Source organism: Triplophysa dalaica, chromosome 14 (assembly GCF_015846415.1).
Source record: "Triplophysa dalaica isolate WHDGS20190420 chromosome 14, ASM1584641v1, whole genome shotgun sequence".
Classification (NCBI taxonomy): domain Eukaryota; kingdom Metazoa; phylum Chordata; class Actinopteri; order Cypriniformes; family Nemacheilidae; genus Triplophysa; species Triplophysa dalaica.
Genome location: NC_079555.1, coordinates 15378409 through 15396232, shown reverse-complemented (window position 1 = coordinate 15396232; position 17824 = coordinate 15378409). Strand labels below are relative to the sequence as shown.

The window sequence follows — 17824 nt, the reverse complement described above, 5'->3', positions numbered from 1 at the left end:
TTTGTGAAAAGTCAATCTTTTAATTTAAATACAATTTGAGCTGTAACATAAAGCCGATTAAACAAAAGTCTTACATAACAGTCCTTTGTGCATTTATATATATATATATATATTTAGTCTTATATATATTTTCAATGACATAAAACAAGACATGTTAAAACAAAATGGAGATCCAAACCTACAGGGCCATAAAAATATTAAGACACTTAATCTACTCTTAAGATTGTTTAGCGTTATCTTTTAAAAAACTACGCAAAATTTGGCATTTGCAAAATGCAATGAAATAAAGACATTTTAAGTGTCCTAATACCCTTTGAAGCCACAGTTTCAGGCCTGCAATGTCAATTATTTTATCACTTGCATCAAAATGACTTTGTATAAGGTATAATGTATGCCTTTGACAAGTAAAAATGAAAGAAAATGGACCATATACGTGTAAAGAAACATTTAGCTCTGTTTTATATTATTAGACTAGTCATCGCTTCCAACGCTTTAAAAGCCAATGGGTTACAATACAAAATATAGTGATCTGCTCGCTTGTAATAAAAATCTACTTTGTGTCCACCCATATAGGTTTAAATATAGTTCCCAATGTAAAACATTCCTTGTTATCCGATGAAAGCCACAAAAACATTTTACCACAAAAATATATGTTATAGCATCATATGATACAACGATATTTCAGCATGTCTATCTTTGGTATTCTATTCATTCAAAGACGTAGTGGTACATAAAGGGATACGGTATCAAATCTAGAGAATGCACATCTATATAACCATTGAAAGGGATACGTTTGTACAATCTACACAAAGTAAAAAACATAAAGATATCTATTGTACATGCTGGATCGAGAAGCGTTTATTAAGGAAGGGTTTTTAGCACTTAGTAATATTCCTGGACTATTTAACAGTTCTATGCAGCATAGACGACAGCAAAACAAGACGTCTGTAGCTCGCAGCTGAAACCGTTTTTGTGATTGTAAAGGATGCTGCATTTCCAAATAAGCTTCCCGCTGTACAATCTGCAACTGTCTGGTGATAACACATTCTGGGAAATAACTGTTCACCCCACTGCGTCTCTAAATAGCATTGTAAATACGACACGGTACATTAACCTGTTTGTTTTTGTGACTGACGGTTGTTTAAGCGCTGTAGATGAATCTATATGGGGCGACAAATCTAAGAGACTGAAGTGCAGTGGGGTTTTAATACAATGTCATCTCTAAAGAGTATAATGGCTGTATGCTTCTCCTTCTCAGGCGGAGGAAAACTGGAAGGAAGGAAAAGGAGGTAAAAGGAGAGCGGAAGGGAAAAAGGGAGGATTCTGGGAGGAAGGGGACCTGCCCACCAGCAGTCATGTTCATAATGCTGTGGGCCATGTGGTCACGGCGGCCATCTTTAGGGCTCAGGAACACAGCTCCATCTGTGTGAATTTCACATCTGTATAGAAGAAAACAGACATAAACAATTCATTCAGCCAAAAATTAAAATGATGTCACTATTCAACGAGATCCATTTCTACATATAAATCGTGTCAAAATATTTAATAGTAACGAACATTAAAAAATAAACTAGATTTCAAACCTGCTATAAGCTGTTATGGGTCTCTTTCCTTTTTCACCTTCACATCTCCTGCCAGGATGGTGGAGATCTCGCCTTGCATGAATGCCCATGGCACATTGGAGCCCACAAGAGGGCACTTCTCCCCACTGGGGCAGTACACCTCGCTCCCCGAGCCCTGTCTACGGATGAAGTCCCGGGTGCAGGGGAAACAGAATTTATGTCCCTGCACCGATGGACACTGGACGAAGTGCGTGTCTTCCAGACGCTCATGGCAGATTGTACAACACAAAGGAGCACCTCCGCCTCCCGAGGCTTCACCACCCGTGACGGAACCTTGGTCACCTCCGCAAGCGAGGGGCATGGTGACGGTTGTGGCCAGCCCTCCCGTACTGCTGCTGGCTGAGGGTTCTCCGTTGCGTGAGGCCAGGCGTCGCTGACCTCCAGGTGAGGGACTGGAGCTGTTCTGGCGGCCTACGTTGGAGTGAGCACCGCTACCGCCCGGGGCATCTTTTGAAGACTGGGTATTCGTGCCGACGTTATCTGCCACGCTCATGAGTGCTGTGATAGGAGACGGGTCACTACTGTGAGCTCCCATGCCCTCTTGGAGGTTGGGAGGTTGTCCGGCACCTGCCAGTGAGGTGGCGGGCATGTGGGCGGGCATGACAGGGTACGCACTCAGAGCCCAGAGGTCGCTGGCCATCCTTTCAGCGGTGTCCGGCTCAGGCGAAGCTTTACGTCTTCGTACTCTGTTCTGTGTGGGGCGGCCTATGAAGGCGGGTGGCACGGAGCAGCTGGTATCCAGGTACGGCTGCGGGAGAGTTTCGGGGAGCGGAGCATCTTTGAACGCCCGTACCGCATCGCTGAGAAGCTCGGAAAGGAGACGCCAGTCGCCGGTGCTGTGTCTTTTCTCATACTCCACATATTTGTAGCCCGAGTTGATGACTTTGCCCGTGTCTTTCTGAGAGTCGTGGAACATCTGCTTGACTAACGCTAATATGCTGGAGAACACGTTGCCAGATCCACACGGGTATTCTATGAAGACTTTCAGCTCAAACTCGAGCATGTGCTTGGCATCGAAAGCGAGCACTCTCCCCACCAGGACGTGGTCCTTTTTAAAACGAACGTTGAAAGGGGTGCAACCAGAGAGGGTGTGCAAAGCGTCCCGAACAGCTTTAGGACGTCCAGCCCAGTCTTCTGCGCGGTGCCTTGTGCTTTCAGAAAGCTCGCCAAGTGCCTCCACGTTTCTCTGCTTCTCCTTCAGCTCTTTTTCAAACTCGGGGTTCATAAAAGATGCCACACCCACGCTCATGCCCATGCCCATGCCCAGGGCCTGCCTTTTACTGATCTCGTTTAACATAGGATTAGAAAGGGTCAAGGGGGCACTGCCAGCTCTGGCATTCATACCAGGCATTGCCGTCAGCAGGCCATGAGGTGCTCCAACGAGACCCTGTGCCATTAAATTGGGTGGCACAGCCCCTACCATAGTCCTTCTGGCATTAGGACTCTGTCTACTGACCTCCGGTGGAACACCATCTTCTAGTCTAGACATCCCGTTTGGCAGTCGGGCCGACACATACTCTCCCCTACCCCTCTCATAACGCTCCGAGGGCGGTCTGCCTGCCTCCATAGGACCCTCCTTACCACCGGGACCGTGTTTACCACCTGGCTGTGGACCCGGAGATCTGCCGTCCTGCATCACATGGGTTCTCTTTAGCTGTCGGGCGGTGTCAATGAGCAGCTCTATTCTGTCCGCTCCCTCGTAGTTCACACATCCTCTGCACACCGCCTCGCTGAAGTCCCAGATCATGGCCCAAGGCATCTTCGGCAAGTCGCAAAGGTAGCACCATTGCCGCCTGGAAGACGCCTGCGAGGATGAGGACATGTTTGATAGGCCCTCGCGATCTTGCGTTCGCAAATCCACCCTGTTGTCGTTTTAAAGCCAGCCTCCGAGCGTTTACGGACGACAGATTTCTCGTTACGGACGATTACGTGCAACTCCGTTGGGTTTTGTGTCATTCAGGATCGATATGTTTGATGTTTCTGCCAAGTCGTCTGGGCCGCAGAGTTTCTCCTGGAAGACGTTCCGAAAGTTACACAACTCTGACCGGGTGCATTGTGGGAAATGTAGTTTCGCTGCTGCGCTGGAGCCTTGTCTCCCCAATTGACAAGCACTGCCACCATATACAAATTTGAATGGTCAGGAAATGAATAATATAAACAAAAAACAAACAGTTATCTCTTATTCGTTGTTTTTCGTGTAATTTAACGGCAATGAAATGCGATTTTTACAGAAATAAGCCCCCTTGCCAATACATAATCTCCCATAAACTAATAAACAGAAAAAGAATAACAAGAAAAAAACATTGTTTTCTTTAAAAGAGGTAATTGTATTTACATACACATTGAGAGACATCAGATCAAAAAAGTATAAGTAATTTGTTCCCAGTGCATATAGTTGAACAGTCCTTACACATCACTTTTCAAGCAACGGACGCGGCACAAGTATAAAGTTAAGACAATAACCATCCATTTACGTATCTAATTTTTTGCACGTATTTTAGTAATTGTATTATTTTTTTATAGCAAGACTCACTCTAAAATAACAACATTAATATCACCTTGTATTTTTGCAAAAATATAAACCTAATCATATTGATGTTTTCTCAGCTAAAAACTATCAATATAAACGAATAGACGTGAATTATGGAATTTGCCTTTGTACGTTATATGACTGCAATACCCACTGTGCACTTCGGGTGTGACATCACGTCCGCTATTCACTTCGACGCGTTTAAAAAACTTCCGGTGTTATATACAAATGAAGCACAGGAGACCGCTCTATGTAAATGTTGACAAACAAAGTACTTGTGTTTACTTGTAACTGTTTTCTGTATGTATAAAATAAAACACATAACTGTTGATTCTGTAGCATAACATTACAATCTTCACAATACGTTCGATAGGAAACAGCGTTTATGAAATAAATACTTAATAATACTCATAATTAAAAACAATCAAACTTTAAACTGTATATTATCAGTGTACCCTGGCATCAGCTAAAAAAAATAAAAAATTCGTATGTTGCTTATGGTATTGAATGTTCTTTCGCGTGCTGTGTGTCGGGGACACGTTGCTTTTCCAAAGTTTCCTGCGGTGGTCGGTCTGTGTTCTCGGGTGGTCTGTCTGCAGATTCATGGCAGTGCTTACAAACCGTGTACACACCTTGGGTTAGGAAGAGGACAGAGATGATGCAGTAGTAACCTCCATATACAAGGAACTGTAATAGAAAAGAAGGCACACATTTTGGTGAAATGCATAGTTTATAAATAGCCTATACAGAAATAAATAGTCAAACATAATTTTCATGTTGCTCTCTAACCATTTTTTTAAATGTACCAATATTTAATGCAGTAAGACCTAACCTGTGTTACAATGTCCAGTCCCAGTGCTGAATTGTCCACGACAACAGCAGTAAGTATAGTTTGTAAAGTAAGAGCAAAAAAGGTGTTTATGCCAAAGGTTAGAGCATAACATTCCATAGAGAGGTTAACCGCTATCTGAAACCTTTGAGAAGAAAAGAGACACACATCAAAGAGGAATTATGTGAAATGTATTGCTTGAATGCATTGGAAGCTGTTTTTAAAGGCGTGTGCATAACTATAGATGAGAATGATTAACCTACATTGTCATTGTGATAAGGAACATGTATGAGGCTTTGAAGATCGCATAACCAGTGTAACACAGCCAAATGTTTTTGGTGAGACCCATAAGAAAGACACACCCAGCACCTATAGCAGAGAATACACCCAGAGAGAGCTCACCCCACATGCCCCACTGAATTCTGATATGGCCCACAGAGAAGGCTGCTGCTGCACCTGTTAGAAACATGACTCACAAATGAATGAAGGTAACCAAAACATTCTCCAGTACAATGTATTGAGACATTTTATTCTGTCTAATTTGAGTTAAGGCCTATGTTGACTTTGCTTGAACGTTCTTTGTCTTTTCAAGACATATAAACACAGAGTCATTGTCATTGTTAAAATTGCTTTCTCCCACACAAACTGGGAGAGATAGTCAACAAAGTAAGACAACCGATGGTGGATTTCTGTTCAATAGATGATTTAACCTTGTTCTACAAAACGCCTCACCTACAAGAGTGCAGACCGCCTCCACTCCACCATTATAAACAGATGACGTACTGGAGGGCTCGATGTGGTCCCACATCAGCTGCACATAGTTGAAAACCTGCCCGTATCCAGCTGTTGCCAGAGCCCACCAGAGGGACCACTTTAGCATTTTCATCGAGGAGTAGGATACTCGAAGACACTCCCACAATTGCTTCCCAGAACGTTTAAGGTTTTCCCAAGCAAAGCATCTTTCCTTGGTGTCCTTTCCTCCCTCAGATGCCTCTTCATCCAGAGTGTCCACAGACACCCCAGACCCACTTTTGAAAAACAATCTTTTTTTGGGCATTGGCAGGCTTAGAGAGATGAGTAACGCTACCCCCATGAGTCCCAAAGTGATTGTGTTTATATGGAAGTAGCTTGTATCGGCCAATGATATTAGCAGCTGGCCTAACGTTGCTCCAAATGTATATCCAGTCAGCATAGCACTACGGACATATCCTGTAGCTTGCTGGTAGCGTTCTGGGGGTATGACGCTGTAGATATATGAAAAGTAGCCCACCTCTGTAGAGGTGACCATTGCAAAGTTGAACTGCAGGTAGGTCATTGCAGTCAGGCTGTTTGCGAAGCAAAGTAGCACGTAATTTATGACTAGAAAGAGACCTTGAGTTACTATAATAGGTTTATATCTCAGGAAATCTGTTAACAGGAAAATTGGGCAGAGAAGGGACAGATATGAATATGTCCAGATAGGAAACAGGTAGTTTGTTACCTGCGTGAGAGGAAAGAAGATTGTTAGAATTGAAGTGCTGTGACTACAAGAAGTACATTGCAAAACACACATAGACAAATAACTTTGGAGCACGTCCAGCATGAGACATTGTAATCATTTTGTCTCACACGGCTGATGTTAAATAACTGACAACATAATAATGTGGGACCAATGTACCATGCAAATGGTTTGTGTAGGGAAATATGTTTTCATCTTTTGTAAAATATTAACCGTACAAAATCCAATCAAAACTAGACAACAGGGAACACATGCGCTCTGTATATGATGTGAATTGTACAGAGCCAACTCTTACAATAAAATTGTAATAAAAAGAATTTCTCACCACTTCCTCTGAAATGTTTTTGGGCCCCACCAGGTAAGGAGTAAGAAAAGGCTCTGCCGGTCTGCAGTTGGCAAAGAAACCATAAAGAGAGAGTATGGCCGTGGGAAAGACCCAGTCGGACCTCCTCATGTCCCCCCAGCACTTCATTCTTCCCTTCACCTTCTTCCGTTGTTTTGGTGTATTTAATGAGATGTTTTGCTGTGAAGTGTAGAGTAGTCCAGTCCCTGATTTTCTAAGCATGAGATGTGGTTGGTAATTACATTTATTTATGATGGGGACTTTGATCTGTGTGCAGGTCTTTGTGTGTCAGAGTGTGTTTATTCTATTATATATTATTATAATTCAGGATTTAGACAAAAAAGTTTTTTATTTAAAGTAAATCAAAAGCAACTAACTTACCAATTTTATTTTAAATATAAAGAAAAGTCACCGATTAGATATTATCCTGTGTCTGTATTTTGTGTTGTGCGTAATGTTGTTTGGCAAGGCAAGGTTTTAACAAAATCAGACGAGTTATCGGACGCATCCTGCGCATGCTCATTCCGGTGCGCACGTGTCTCGTCACCATGGTAACGGTTCGTTGATTATCATCATTGGCGTGATGAGGCTCAAACGGCTACACATACGATACTACCCACCAGGTAATTCACGTTTAAAGTTGTATATTCTTTCGCAGAAACGTAATAAACTGTTTATAATAAAAATATAGTATTAAATCATAAGTATAAAAATGGTTTTTAATCGTGTGTTTGCTTTTGTGCAACGTACGCCGACAGTTTGTTTTCAGTCAGCCACAACTGAAAACATGGCTTGACCCGCAAATTAAACAAGGTTCAACGTTTATGGCATTTTTCAGGAATATTCCTGGATTATGAGAAAGGAGGAGAGCTGAAAACGAAATCCATCGATCTGTTAGAATTGACACCAGAGTAAGTATGGATTTATATAAACAAATAAAAGGAAAATTACTCAACTGAAATGTCCTCGTGTTATTGTGGAACTGATGCCTCGTCGATACTGTTAGTCTGTTAAACCTAACATAGGTGAGTGAATCCCAAACCTTTAATTCCTGCTTTAATCATTTTAAGAGGCCGTTCCTGGTCATCTTAAATGATTTTGATCATTCTTTTTCCAAAGAATAATGTAGAAAAATTATAATTGCCATTTAAAAAAATATTTACTTGTTAATCCACTATTTTGTCAATAGAGGGCAGCAAAACTACTGTAATTTTACCACAGAGATTGGTTGACTTGCTAGTGCTTATTGCCTAACGGCTAATGGTGAAAGTTAAAAAAGTAAATTTGTGTAAAAAAATGGATGTAAGGGTCTAAAGAGAAGGCTGTTAGTGGCAGTAGGTCCACCTGGAAATATTCAGTATCTTATCAAAACACTTACATTTGATTATACTTACTTGAAGTCCTTCAACCACCATTCTTCATATATCTAATAAGCAAAATTCGATGCACTGGCAGATGCTTTTACGTGTGTCATATGTATTAATAAGATAGTAAGTACTCCTATGGGTTATATTTGAGGGAAGTGACAACTGACCTGTTGTATCTGTTGGACGATATTTTCAGAATTTCATACATGGACATGAGACGGGGCTGACACAGTGAGGGTTCATATATGAAATTTTATGGGTAGAGCTATTGAGCCATACTTCGATTGATATTACTTTGCACAATAAAACATGTTTTTTTTATTTTGAAAATGGAGGTATTTGTTTTTGTAAATTAACTCTTTAATTGTTCTCCATACATTTCTCTTGTTATATAATATGTATCAGCTTTATTAAATGTTACCCAATTTCTCTGTTTTGCCATTAAAAATAGGTTCAGTTTGCACCCTTACAGAAATAACACATGAATTTCATGTTTTTCACATGATCACATTGTTTTGCACATGTGAAATTCGTGTGGCTTTTCTGTAAAGGCAAGCATACAAACTTTGGGAAAAAGTTGGCATATAAATGGTCTACATTGGCATATATTGTAAAAAAGATAGCTGAAGTAAACAGATTTTACAAACCAATCTCACCTAATTTGGGTTCAGATTCCAGGAGAAAATAGTCATTTTCACTTGCTCCACAAGTGTTTATGTTCTCTGTGCTCCACAGGTGCTTCATGCTCACATCTTAGAAAATAGTCATTTTCACCTCCTTTTAAAATATAGATTGCTCATAAAATATTCATCCATTACATGTATTATTTTGTCCTTCACCATGTTTTATGTCTTTGTTTTTTCTGAAAAAAAAGTACAAACTTTGCAACTTTGACACAGAATGACATACGTTTCTTTCTTTCTAGGACTGATGTTAATGAGTTGGTGTCAAACATTAGAGTTGCTGAGCCTCTCATCACTTCATCATGTGTTGAGCAGGTGAAAATCCTCATTCACAAACTACAGGACAAAATTGGGCAAAAGGATGACCGCAAGTTCAACTCTTTCAGGGTACTAATAAATATTTATTTATGAATGATCTGTTTTATAAATGTAATGCACATGATGACATGATGAAACTTGGTCAGTGGAAATACAGTGCACAGAAAACGACACCGGTCACACATAAAACTATGAATGTCACTCACTTTGATGGTGGAACTATAAATTCTAAAGTTCGTATCTAACGTAATGAAATTCATACATGAATGTTCAAATACATGTTGGTGCTGGATACACCTAGCATCTTTTGGAGGTCATAATCTGCCTGAAGAGCTTAAAAATTAAACATCCTATATTGTGTAGTTGTTGCTTATTATACTGGTTAGGTTTTTGACTAGGTTTGCAAGCCCAGAACTTTCTCGTTTTAAGATTTCAACATTAACCACTAGATGGCAGCAGAGCTCAGCATGATTTGACTGACGTTGCTATACAAGGTTATTCCTACTGATGTATGGAAACAACACATTCAAGCTTATGGACGTAAAATAAATCAATGTGCTGCACAAGTGTTTATCTTCTCTGTGCTCCACAGGTGCTTCATGCTCACATCTTACCCCTGACAAATGTAGCCTTCAATAAATCAGGATCACGGTGAGGTTATCAGCATTGCTCACATGCTCACCCCCCGAACATCTCTATAATTCAGTATGTCTCATTTACTCTCCATCTGTTTGCAGTTTTATAACTGGAAGCTACGATAGGACATGTAAAATATGGGACACGGCATCTGGGGAGGAGCTGTACACTTTGCAGGGTCACAAGAATGTTGTGTATGCCATCGCCTTCAACAACCCTTACGGGTAATAACACCCCTCTCATACGTTTAATCACGTACACCCTCCAACCCACCCTAAATCGTTCTGAACGGCTTACTGACTTTCCCTTCATTTCTCTCGTAATTTTATCACTTTTAGAAAGGCCTTTGATAACCTGTCCGTCTCATTCCTCTTATTTCTCTGCAGGGTTTCAGCACTGGAGGGTGACTTGTGTTGTTATTACAATCACAGCATTTGTCACTGAATCATAACAGGAGCTCTTTGCTTTTTTCTCTCTTTTTTCTTTTTGTCTCTCTCAGCGACAAGGTCGCCACTGGCTCATTTGACAAGACCTGCAAGTTGTGGAGCGCTGAAACAGGAAAATGTTTCTACACGTTCAGAGGGCACATGGCTGAAATCGTACGTCTGGCAACACGTTTACTAATGCTTAAACCAGAATCACATTTATTTTTGTATTTACATTATAGTTTGCTTTTGAAAGAATAGTTTACATGAAAATTAAATTCTTATGTTGCTGTTTACTAAAATAGATCAAAAGAATATCCATTCCACTTTTTAGACCAGAGACGTGCTTGTGTGTATTTATCTCAATGAAAAAATAATCATTTCTGATAAAATTGTGTGTTTACCAGCGACTGTGGTGGACAAAAACACTTCCCATCTTGTTTTTATAAATGCCTTTATAGCAAATCTCTCTGATTTCTGTATTAGGTATGCTTGGCTTTTAACCCTCAGAGTACATTGGTTGCCACTGGCAGCATGGACACCACAGCCAAATTATGGGATGTTGAGAGTGGGGAAGAGGCGTGCACGTTGGCAGTAAGTGTCTACTTTTCCATCCTGTATTTATTCTTGTTAGTTGTTGGTATTCCATCTGCATCACGTCTCATCCTACACTTTTCCCTCCCATCTTGCATTCCTCCATCGTTCCTCCTCAAGGGAATTATAATGATTTCTATTTTATTCTCATTGATCTCTAGTGATCAGTGAAAACTCACCCATGGGAGTGTTTATTAATGAGGTCATCATTAAATCTCTCATTAGTCCCATTTGTGTGATAATTCAGACATGACGTCTCATGACGATGAGTGGCACTTTAAGCGGGTAACAATGGAAGCAAATGTGTCCTGTGATGCACTCTGAGCTGAAGGTGGGGGATCTTTTCCTCTTCATAGCACAAGGCAAAGCTGTGTGACAGAGCTGTGTGTGTCTGTGTGTGTGTGCGCGGTGCGTGATTACCCCACTTACCTCTCCAATTATTTCCCTATGAATCTAAATTATGAATAGCTCAGCCAGATCTTAGTGATGAATTGGGGAAAATTAATATTAAAATTAAATGTTTCTTAGCTTGAAGTAGAAAACTGCTTCTTCCATTCTTTCACAATATATCTCTGTTCAACATTTACTCAGGGTCACTTTGCTGAGGTAATCTCTCTCGCATTTAACACAACGGGAGATCGGTTGGTCACAGGTTCGTTTGACCACACCGCCATTCTATGGGACGTTCCTTCAGGCAGGTCAGTGTCCGAATCTTGAAGAAAGTAGCTGCTCATTGTCAGTGGTTGTGTTTTAGTTTGCCTTTTTTTAGGATTTTCTACTACTGCGGTTGAGATGGGATTTATGGCCTAAAACTGTGGACGTGTACATGAAAATGCAAAAATACTTGATCAAAATGAACAAGCTGAACAAGAATATCGTTACTTACCATGGAGTGTTAAAAAAATAATATTAAAATATATTGTGTTTTAGAGTTAACTTTGGTCACGATCAAGTGTACATGTGATTTTGTTTTATTCTCTTCCAGGAAAGTTTATATTCTTGCAGGTCATCGTGGAGAGATCAGCTGTGTACAGTTTAACTGGGACTGTTCCCTCATTGCCACTGCATCTCTGGACAAAACCTGCAAGGTTTTACACATTCATTTTATAATCTCTTTCCTTACTAAATTGTCTTTCTTATAGGCACCAAGAAATACTTTTATTCTGACCATATAATTGAGGTCATGTTATAATTAGTGGTGGGCATAGATTAATTTTTTAAATCTAGATTAATCTAGATTAAAATGGCTCATTTGAATTCTGCCGAAGGCATTCAGAATATGTGTGCTACCCAAATAATGACTAAAAGTAAGTCTTTGAGAACGGGTTTCTCAAGCCAGGTGGCGCATTAGACAAGGGGCTCATCTCCTGTTTCCAAAATGCATCACAAACTGCTTGAGAAAGCTGTTCTACTATGATAATTGGTGATGAAAATTAAATTATGTTCAATAAGATGTACTTGTGTTTACTTCCGCATTAGCTAAGGGATGATTTGCATTTAGGTGGTACTTGAGACTGGAAGAGCTCCTACAGTACATTTACATTTAGTCATTTAGCAGACGCTTTCATCCAAAGCGACTTACAAAGAGTTAGGGAGCAACAAGCGATATGTCATACAGGAGCCATAATACATTAGATCTCAATACAAAGTTACTGGTTTCAACTAAAGCTAGACCACTACCTGTTGAGAGAAAGTGTTTTTTTTAAATCAATTCCGCATTGCACAAGGTGCAAACAACCTTAGTCTTGTCGATGTTTCTATTCGGAAGCGTCTTAAAAATTAATATTCCATGAAGCAAACCTGGCGGCTTCATAGCTGCATCCATGTTAGGACGTCACGTTTGATGCGGTAATTTCACAGTAACGTTATGTTGTGTTCAGACCAAACGCGAATGGCGTGTCAAGCACGAGTGATTTATATGTTAATGCAAAGAGCCAATAGACCTACTTGCTGCGCGAATCGCGCGAATGAAGCCCTGGTCATGATATGATGAGGCGGTGCTAAGGACGCGAACGAAGCCCTGTTTATGAGATGATGAGGCGGCTTCTGCTTCCGCGAATGACGCGAATCACGCGAGTTGAAAAATCTCGTTCTCGCCCCGTACAGTGCAGTTAAACTGGTATACATCCGCGCTAAAATATCAAGGTGAAAGTCATCATAGCTTGCGTAGTATAGACCCAGCTCCCAACCCAACTTTGAGAATAGATTAACGCCGACATTTTTTTTATCGGCGTTAACGGCCCACCACTAGTTATAATTTAAGAATTCTTGCATAAAAAAAAGTTTCATGACCATAATCTACTCTCTATTAACTCTCTAAACTTATTTTTTGTTGAGAAGTATGGCATGTTTTATTTTTCAATCCATCTTTATATAACCCATTGGTTCACATGGAAAAAAACTGTAATGGGTTTATACAATGAGCACTGTTTCAACTGCTCACATACATTGCTGTGCCATTATTAGATTGCATTTTTCAGTGCTAAACTATTATATTGTAAAATCCCATTTTGGACAACCATGGCCTTAGACGACAAAGCAGAAAAAAGTAACTGTGAATGGTCGCTGTACATGTTTACATTACACTCACAAGCAGCTGGTGTAGCTGTCTCAGTTTGTCCTTTAAACTCAGTAAAAGTGAATTTGTTCTGAATTCTGAAAGTAACAGTTGACATGGTACAATAAAGGGATAGTTTGGCCAAAAAATCTAATTTGACGTTTATTTACTCACCCTCAGGCCATCCGAGATCTAGGTGGCATTTTGAGTAGAACCATAAGATTGTTTGGTAAATCTGCAGCCCTCTCTGCTTCATATAATGGGAGTCTATGGGGTCCACCTGTCTAAGAGTTCCTAAAGCACATCGTTCCAAAAAGCGGCTCCTGGCGACATGTTGACATTTTGTGAAGCGAATCGTTTGATATTTTCATTAAACTGAACGTCATTTTTTATGATATTAGCCATTATGTGCAGCCTCTGCACACAGTCGCAATCTTCTTCTTGTAGTATTTGGTGGCGAATGGCATACCAGCCTCTGGTACGATAAGCGCCACCTGCAGAAAGGGAGCGTTGAGGCTTTACAGTATTATAAAATGACGTTCAAATTTATGAAAATAAATCACTTCACGAAACTTTAACATGGCGCCTGGAGACGCTTTTGGAATTATGTGCTTTAGGAACGACAAAAAATCTTCCTTATGGTTCTACTCAAGAAAAAAATGTCACCTACATCTCCGATGTCCAGAGGGTGAGTTAATAAACGGCAAATTGGAGTTTTTGGCTGAACTGTCCCTTTAACTCATTTGCCAAAAATTCTGTTTCATACAATTTCATCATTTCAGATATACAATTCTCTCATTGTCTATCTGTTGCACAAGTTAAGATATGTTGTTCCTTATAGTCGGTAGAATGTGGTGTTTGTCAATGTGAATTGTTTGTGTCATAATAGTTTCTGTGTGTGTTTAGGTGTGGGATGTGGACAGCGGTCAGTGTTTGGCTACTCTCTTAGGTCATAGTGATGAGATATTGGATGTGTGTTTTAACTACAGTGGGCAATTGATTGCAACAGCCTCTGCTGACGGTAAGACACCATAACTTCCATTTCTATTTGTGATAATAGTTTAAAAGCGTGTGCACACACATCAGGAAAACTGTAAAAACACATTTAGACATTTGTCAACACAGTTTTTACCTCAAATTAAATCCTTTTTATTTTTGGATGAACTATTTCATAAATTGTCAAAAAATAATGTAAGTGTTAAAATATTTGGTCCTATTCATACGCTGCATTAATAGACACCACTAGTTTTTTGGGGGTTTGTAGATTGAGAATGTGTTTGTGTGCAGGTACATCAAGAGTGTATAGTGCAGAAACATTTCAATGTTTATGTACATTAGAGGGACACAAAGAAGAGATATCAAAGGTAAGAAAATGGAGGAGACGCTTTTTTAAGTTGCTTGATCAATCTTACGTGTCACTCAAATGTCCACTGTGAATTAATAACCCCTTGCCTCTTTGCTATTGTCGTGTTTATTGATTTTGTCTCTTTATCAACTCATTTCCTGTTATAGCTCCTTACTGTTTATCTCCACCTTTGTTGGCCTCTTTATATCCCAGAATCCCCATAGTCTTTAACTCATTCGTATGCCTGTTCTCTCTCAATGCTCTTTCCATATGACCTCTCTTACTATGTTTACATTCAGACTTATCTTTAAACCATCTAGCCATAATATCCTGTCCTCTCTGCCCTCCCTCCTCAACATCACCATTACGTCAGAATATTTCATTTCCTGCGTAAAGACGATAACTCAACTGTACGCACACGCTCCGCCTGTCACATCAACACAGGTCAAATTCAGTTCAGCTGTCTTTTTCTGTCCGTTAGTGTATCTATGCTGCCCTCTGCTTTTCCTGGTTTTTTTTCTCTCTTTATCACATTGAAAAAGGATGTTCCCACAAGCACAAAGAAAAGTAATTGTATCTGAGGGAATACGACAAAGGACAGTCCCAATGCATTATCATAACAAAAGGTTGAAATATAATTTGCTTTTTGTCTCTCTCTCTCGCACCATAGGTTTGTTTTAATCCGCAGGGGAGGCGCATTCTGACAGCAAGCATGGATAAGACAGCACGCGTGTGGTGTGCGAGCACGGGAGCGTGCTTGCAGGTGCTGGAGGGACATACCGATGAAATCTTCTCTTGTGCTTTCAACTACGAGGGGGACACCATCATTACAGGCAATTACACACACACACACAGATTCAGAAATGCACAAATCACCAACAACAAAATATTCGCACGCAATCATACAGCAGCAAATTTAAACCTGGTTTTCGCTCTTTCTGCAGGCAGTAAAGATAACAGCTGCAGGATTTGGCATTGACATGCTGAACCCTGCTGGAGGATGGATTGAAATATTAAAGCTCTAAGGATAAACTTTATAGAAAGATACCGAGTGTCACCTGTAATCACACTGCCAGACTTTATAAAGAAACAGGCTGATACATGTTTTCTCAGTCTGGAAAAAACAAACAAAAACATGAACGGAGAAATGATGGGAGTTAATGAGGCTATTGTTGTGTGGTTGTGTATTGACTTCCAATGTAACTATCCACATGTTGTTTTTCCGAGTAAGTCAGAAAAATTCTCTACTGTATTTAACCTAAAGTATTTAATATCAGTCTACGATTAAAATGATATTTTCAATCTATATGCAGATTTATAAAGACACATTCAGTCTTTTCAGTGGTTGATTTACATATGTGTGACTCTTTCCAAATAAAGGCTGCAGACATCTGAATCACCATACGCAACTTTTATTTCCAAAAGATAAATACATTCAGGTATACTGTGACAGACCAGATAGTTTTGTGCGCTTTCAACTCTGATATTAAAACACTAACATTACTATTATGTCACTATGCGGAGAAAACCGTTACGCACCAGATTTCACGTTTACAAGTCAACTTTTACGTGACACAACTGTATTGTACCGCACATATTCTAAACACTCTATACTTTGACAGTAGTCTGGTGAGCCTGTGGTCCTGTCTGGGCAATCAAAAACATAACCTGAAATTTCCATTTGCTGTCCGTGTACATAACACACAGTCTAAACTATTTACATCTAGGCAAAATAACATGTTTTAAATAACAGCAGTCACAGAAAACTAAACACACAATTCAGTCTGAGAGATACAATAAAACCGTGTATGCCAATGTAAACTTAAAGTTAACATCTTCTGTGCTTGGAATGGGATCTTTATATATATATATATATATATCTCTACAAACATTTAAATAGCTTTAAATCCCTACAGCATAGCTTCCATATTTTGTCTTTATAAAGTTTTGTGCATTGACGGGTTTGTCGTAGGGTAAAAATCTGCAGGCTACAAAACGTCAAGGCTGATTGGTTGGTTTTAACCATGTTCCTCTAACAAGCTGGTAACTGGTGGATCTAAGTTTCCGTGCATGTAAAGATAGGAACATGCGCAATTTAAAGGGAAATCTGTTGATGTATGCAATGTGCCAAAGGGCATTTCGAGCACATTTTATGTGGTGATAGTTATGGACAAGGCATTTCTTTCTACAGTACATCTCAAAATGTCTGTGGTCTATAAAAGACGTACACTTGTGACAGAAGGTGCAGGTATCAGAATAAAGGTTTGTAGTGGGTGTAAGCGGTGAATCCTAATGAGCATATCAAAGGGAAGAATGTGGGATGTGCTGGTGCTTACAGATAGCAAGTTCACATGTTACTGCTGAGTGTGAAGTACAGATTCCATATGGAGTATCATGCTAAGTACCCTGGGATTAAGAGCAATGGATATCTGTAAAACCAACCTGCTAACCTGTGATGTGTGGAAACTCACAGCGGCTTATATGGCTCTGGAAAAATGTGTTGATGTACAGCAACAGCAGAATTTGTGAAGCCAAGCAGTGGATATCGTAGGAATTGAAAGGGATTGGTTGTTGAAGCTGTTGCATTATAGGAGTAGTCTCTGTGTGAGGAGGTGATTTTAAGAGATGTTTGTTGGCGTTCCAGACTATATACTTGTGCAAGCACAAGATGGATATGTGGCCTCTCCAGCTTTTGGTCCATGCAGTGGATGTGTGGGCTTTCTAGCGCTTGGTTTTCAATATCCAGTCAAACAGGCTGTGCACAGTCCGCTCTCTGTGCTCCTGGTCGAGTTGGCAGAACTGAGCCACGGCACTGAACAAGTCTCCTACACGCCAAGCCTTCTGATTGGCCAACTGGACCACTCTGTGAAACTGATAAACAAATACATTCTGTTCACTCACTGATCTCAGATGACTGTCTATATTCACAGTTTTACCATTGATCTTCTCAGAACATGAACTTTTTCTTAATTTCAGGGTAAAGTAATACTTGTTAATAACATGCTGTGAATGTATGATCCTGGACCAATTCTGTTTTAGTACAACTATTTATTCTAATGCTTTCCTCTTGCCCTCAC

The 17824-nt window shown here is 40.0% G+C and overlaps 4 protein-coding genes across 8 annotated transcripts in view; 1 reads left to right on the top strand and 3 right to left on the bottom strand.

Moving 5' to 3' along the window:
- On the bottom strand, nucleotides 1–3686 carry irf2bp1 (interferon regulatory factor 2 binding protein 1). The gene is made up of 2 exons (XM_056766806.1): nucleotides 1584–3686; nucleotides 1–1439 (listed from the first exon to the last, which is right to left on the bottom strand). Exon 1 carries the CDS (start codon nucleotides 3442–3444, stop codon nucleotides 1597–1599), a length of 1848 nt encoding a protein of 615 aa, XP_056622784.1. The 5' UTR covers nucleotides 3445–3686; the 3' UTR covers nucleotides 1–1439; nucleotides 1584–1596.
- Nucleotides 3687–4237: 551 nt separating this feature from the next.
- On the bottom strand, nucleotides 4238–7181 carry slc19a3b (solute carrier family 19 member 3b). Its single transcript, XM_056765849.1, has 5 exons — nucleotides 6805–7181; nucleotides 5714–6461; nucleotides 5245–5437; nucleotides 4985–5126; nucleotides 4238–4839 (listed from the first exon to the last, which is right to left on the bottom strand). The coding sequence occupies exons 1-5, from the start codon at nucleotides 7042–7044 to the stop codon at nucleotides 4648–4650; spliced, it is 1515 nt and encodes a 504-aa protein (XP_056621827.1). The 5' UTR covers nucleotides 7045–7181; the 3' UTR covers nucleotides 4238–4647.
- A 123-nt stretch (nucleotides 7182–7304) lies between these two features.
- daw1 (dynein assembly factor with WDR repeat domains 1) lies at nucleotides 7305–16147 on the top strand. The gene is made up of 13 exons (XM_056765850.1): nucleotides 7305–7445; nucleotides 7661–7733; nucleotides 9115–9259; nucleotides 9783–9841; nucleotides 9928–10050; nucleotides 10326–10425; nucleotides 10738–10845; nucleotides 11437–11543; nucleotides 11831–11933; nucleotides 14309–14423; nucleotides 14690–14766; nucleotides 15418–15580; nucleotides 15692–16147. Exons 1-13 carry the CDS (start codon nucleotides 7406–7408, stop codon nucleotides 15724–15726), a joined length of 1248 nt encoding a protein of 415 aa, XP_056621828.1. The 5' UTR covers nucleotides 7305–7405; the 3' UTR covers nucleotides 15727–16147.
- sphkap (SPHK1 interactor, AKAP domain containing) overlaps nucleotides 16144–17824 on the bottom strand; it is a 114497-nt gene continuing 112816 nt past the window's right edge. For all 5 annotated transcript variants that reach the window (XM_056765844.1, XM_056765845.1, XM_056765848.1 and 2 more), the window contains one exon: nucleotides 16144–17618. In XM_056765844.1, coding sequence (XP_056621822.1) covers nucleotides 17469–17618 — 150 coding nt within the window. In that variant the 3' untranslated portion in view covers nucleotides 16144–17468. The remainder of the gene's footprint in view (nucleotides 17619–17824) is intronic.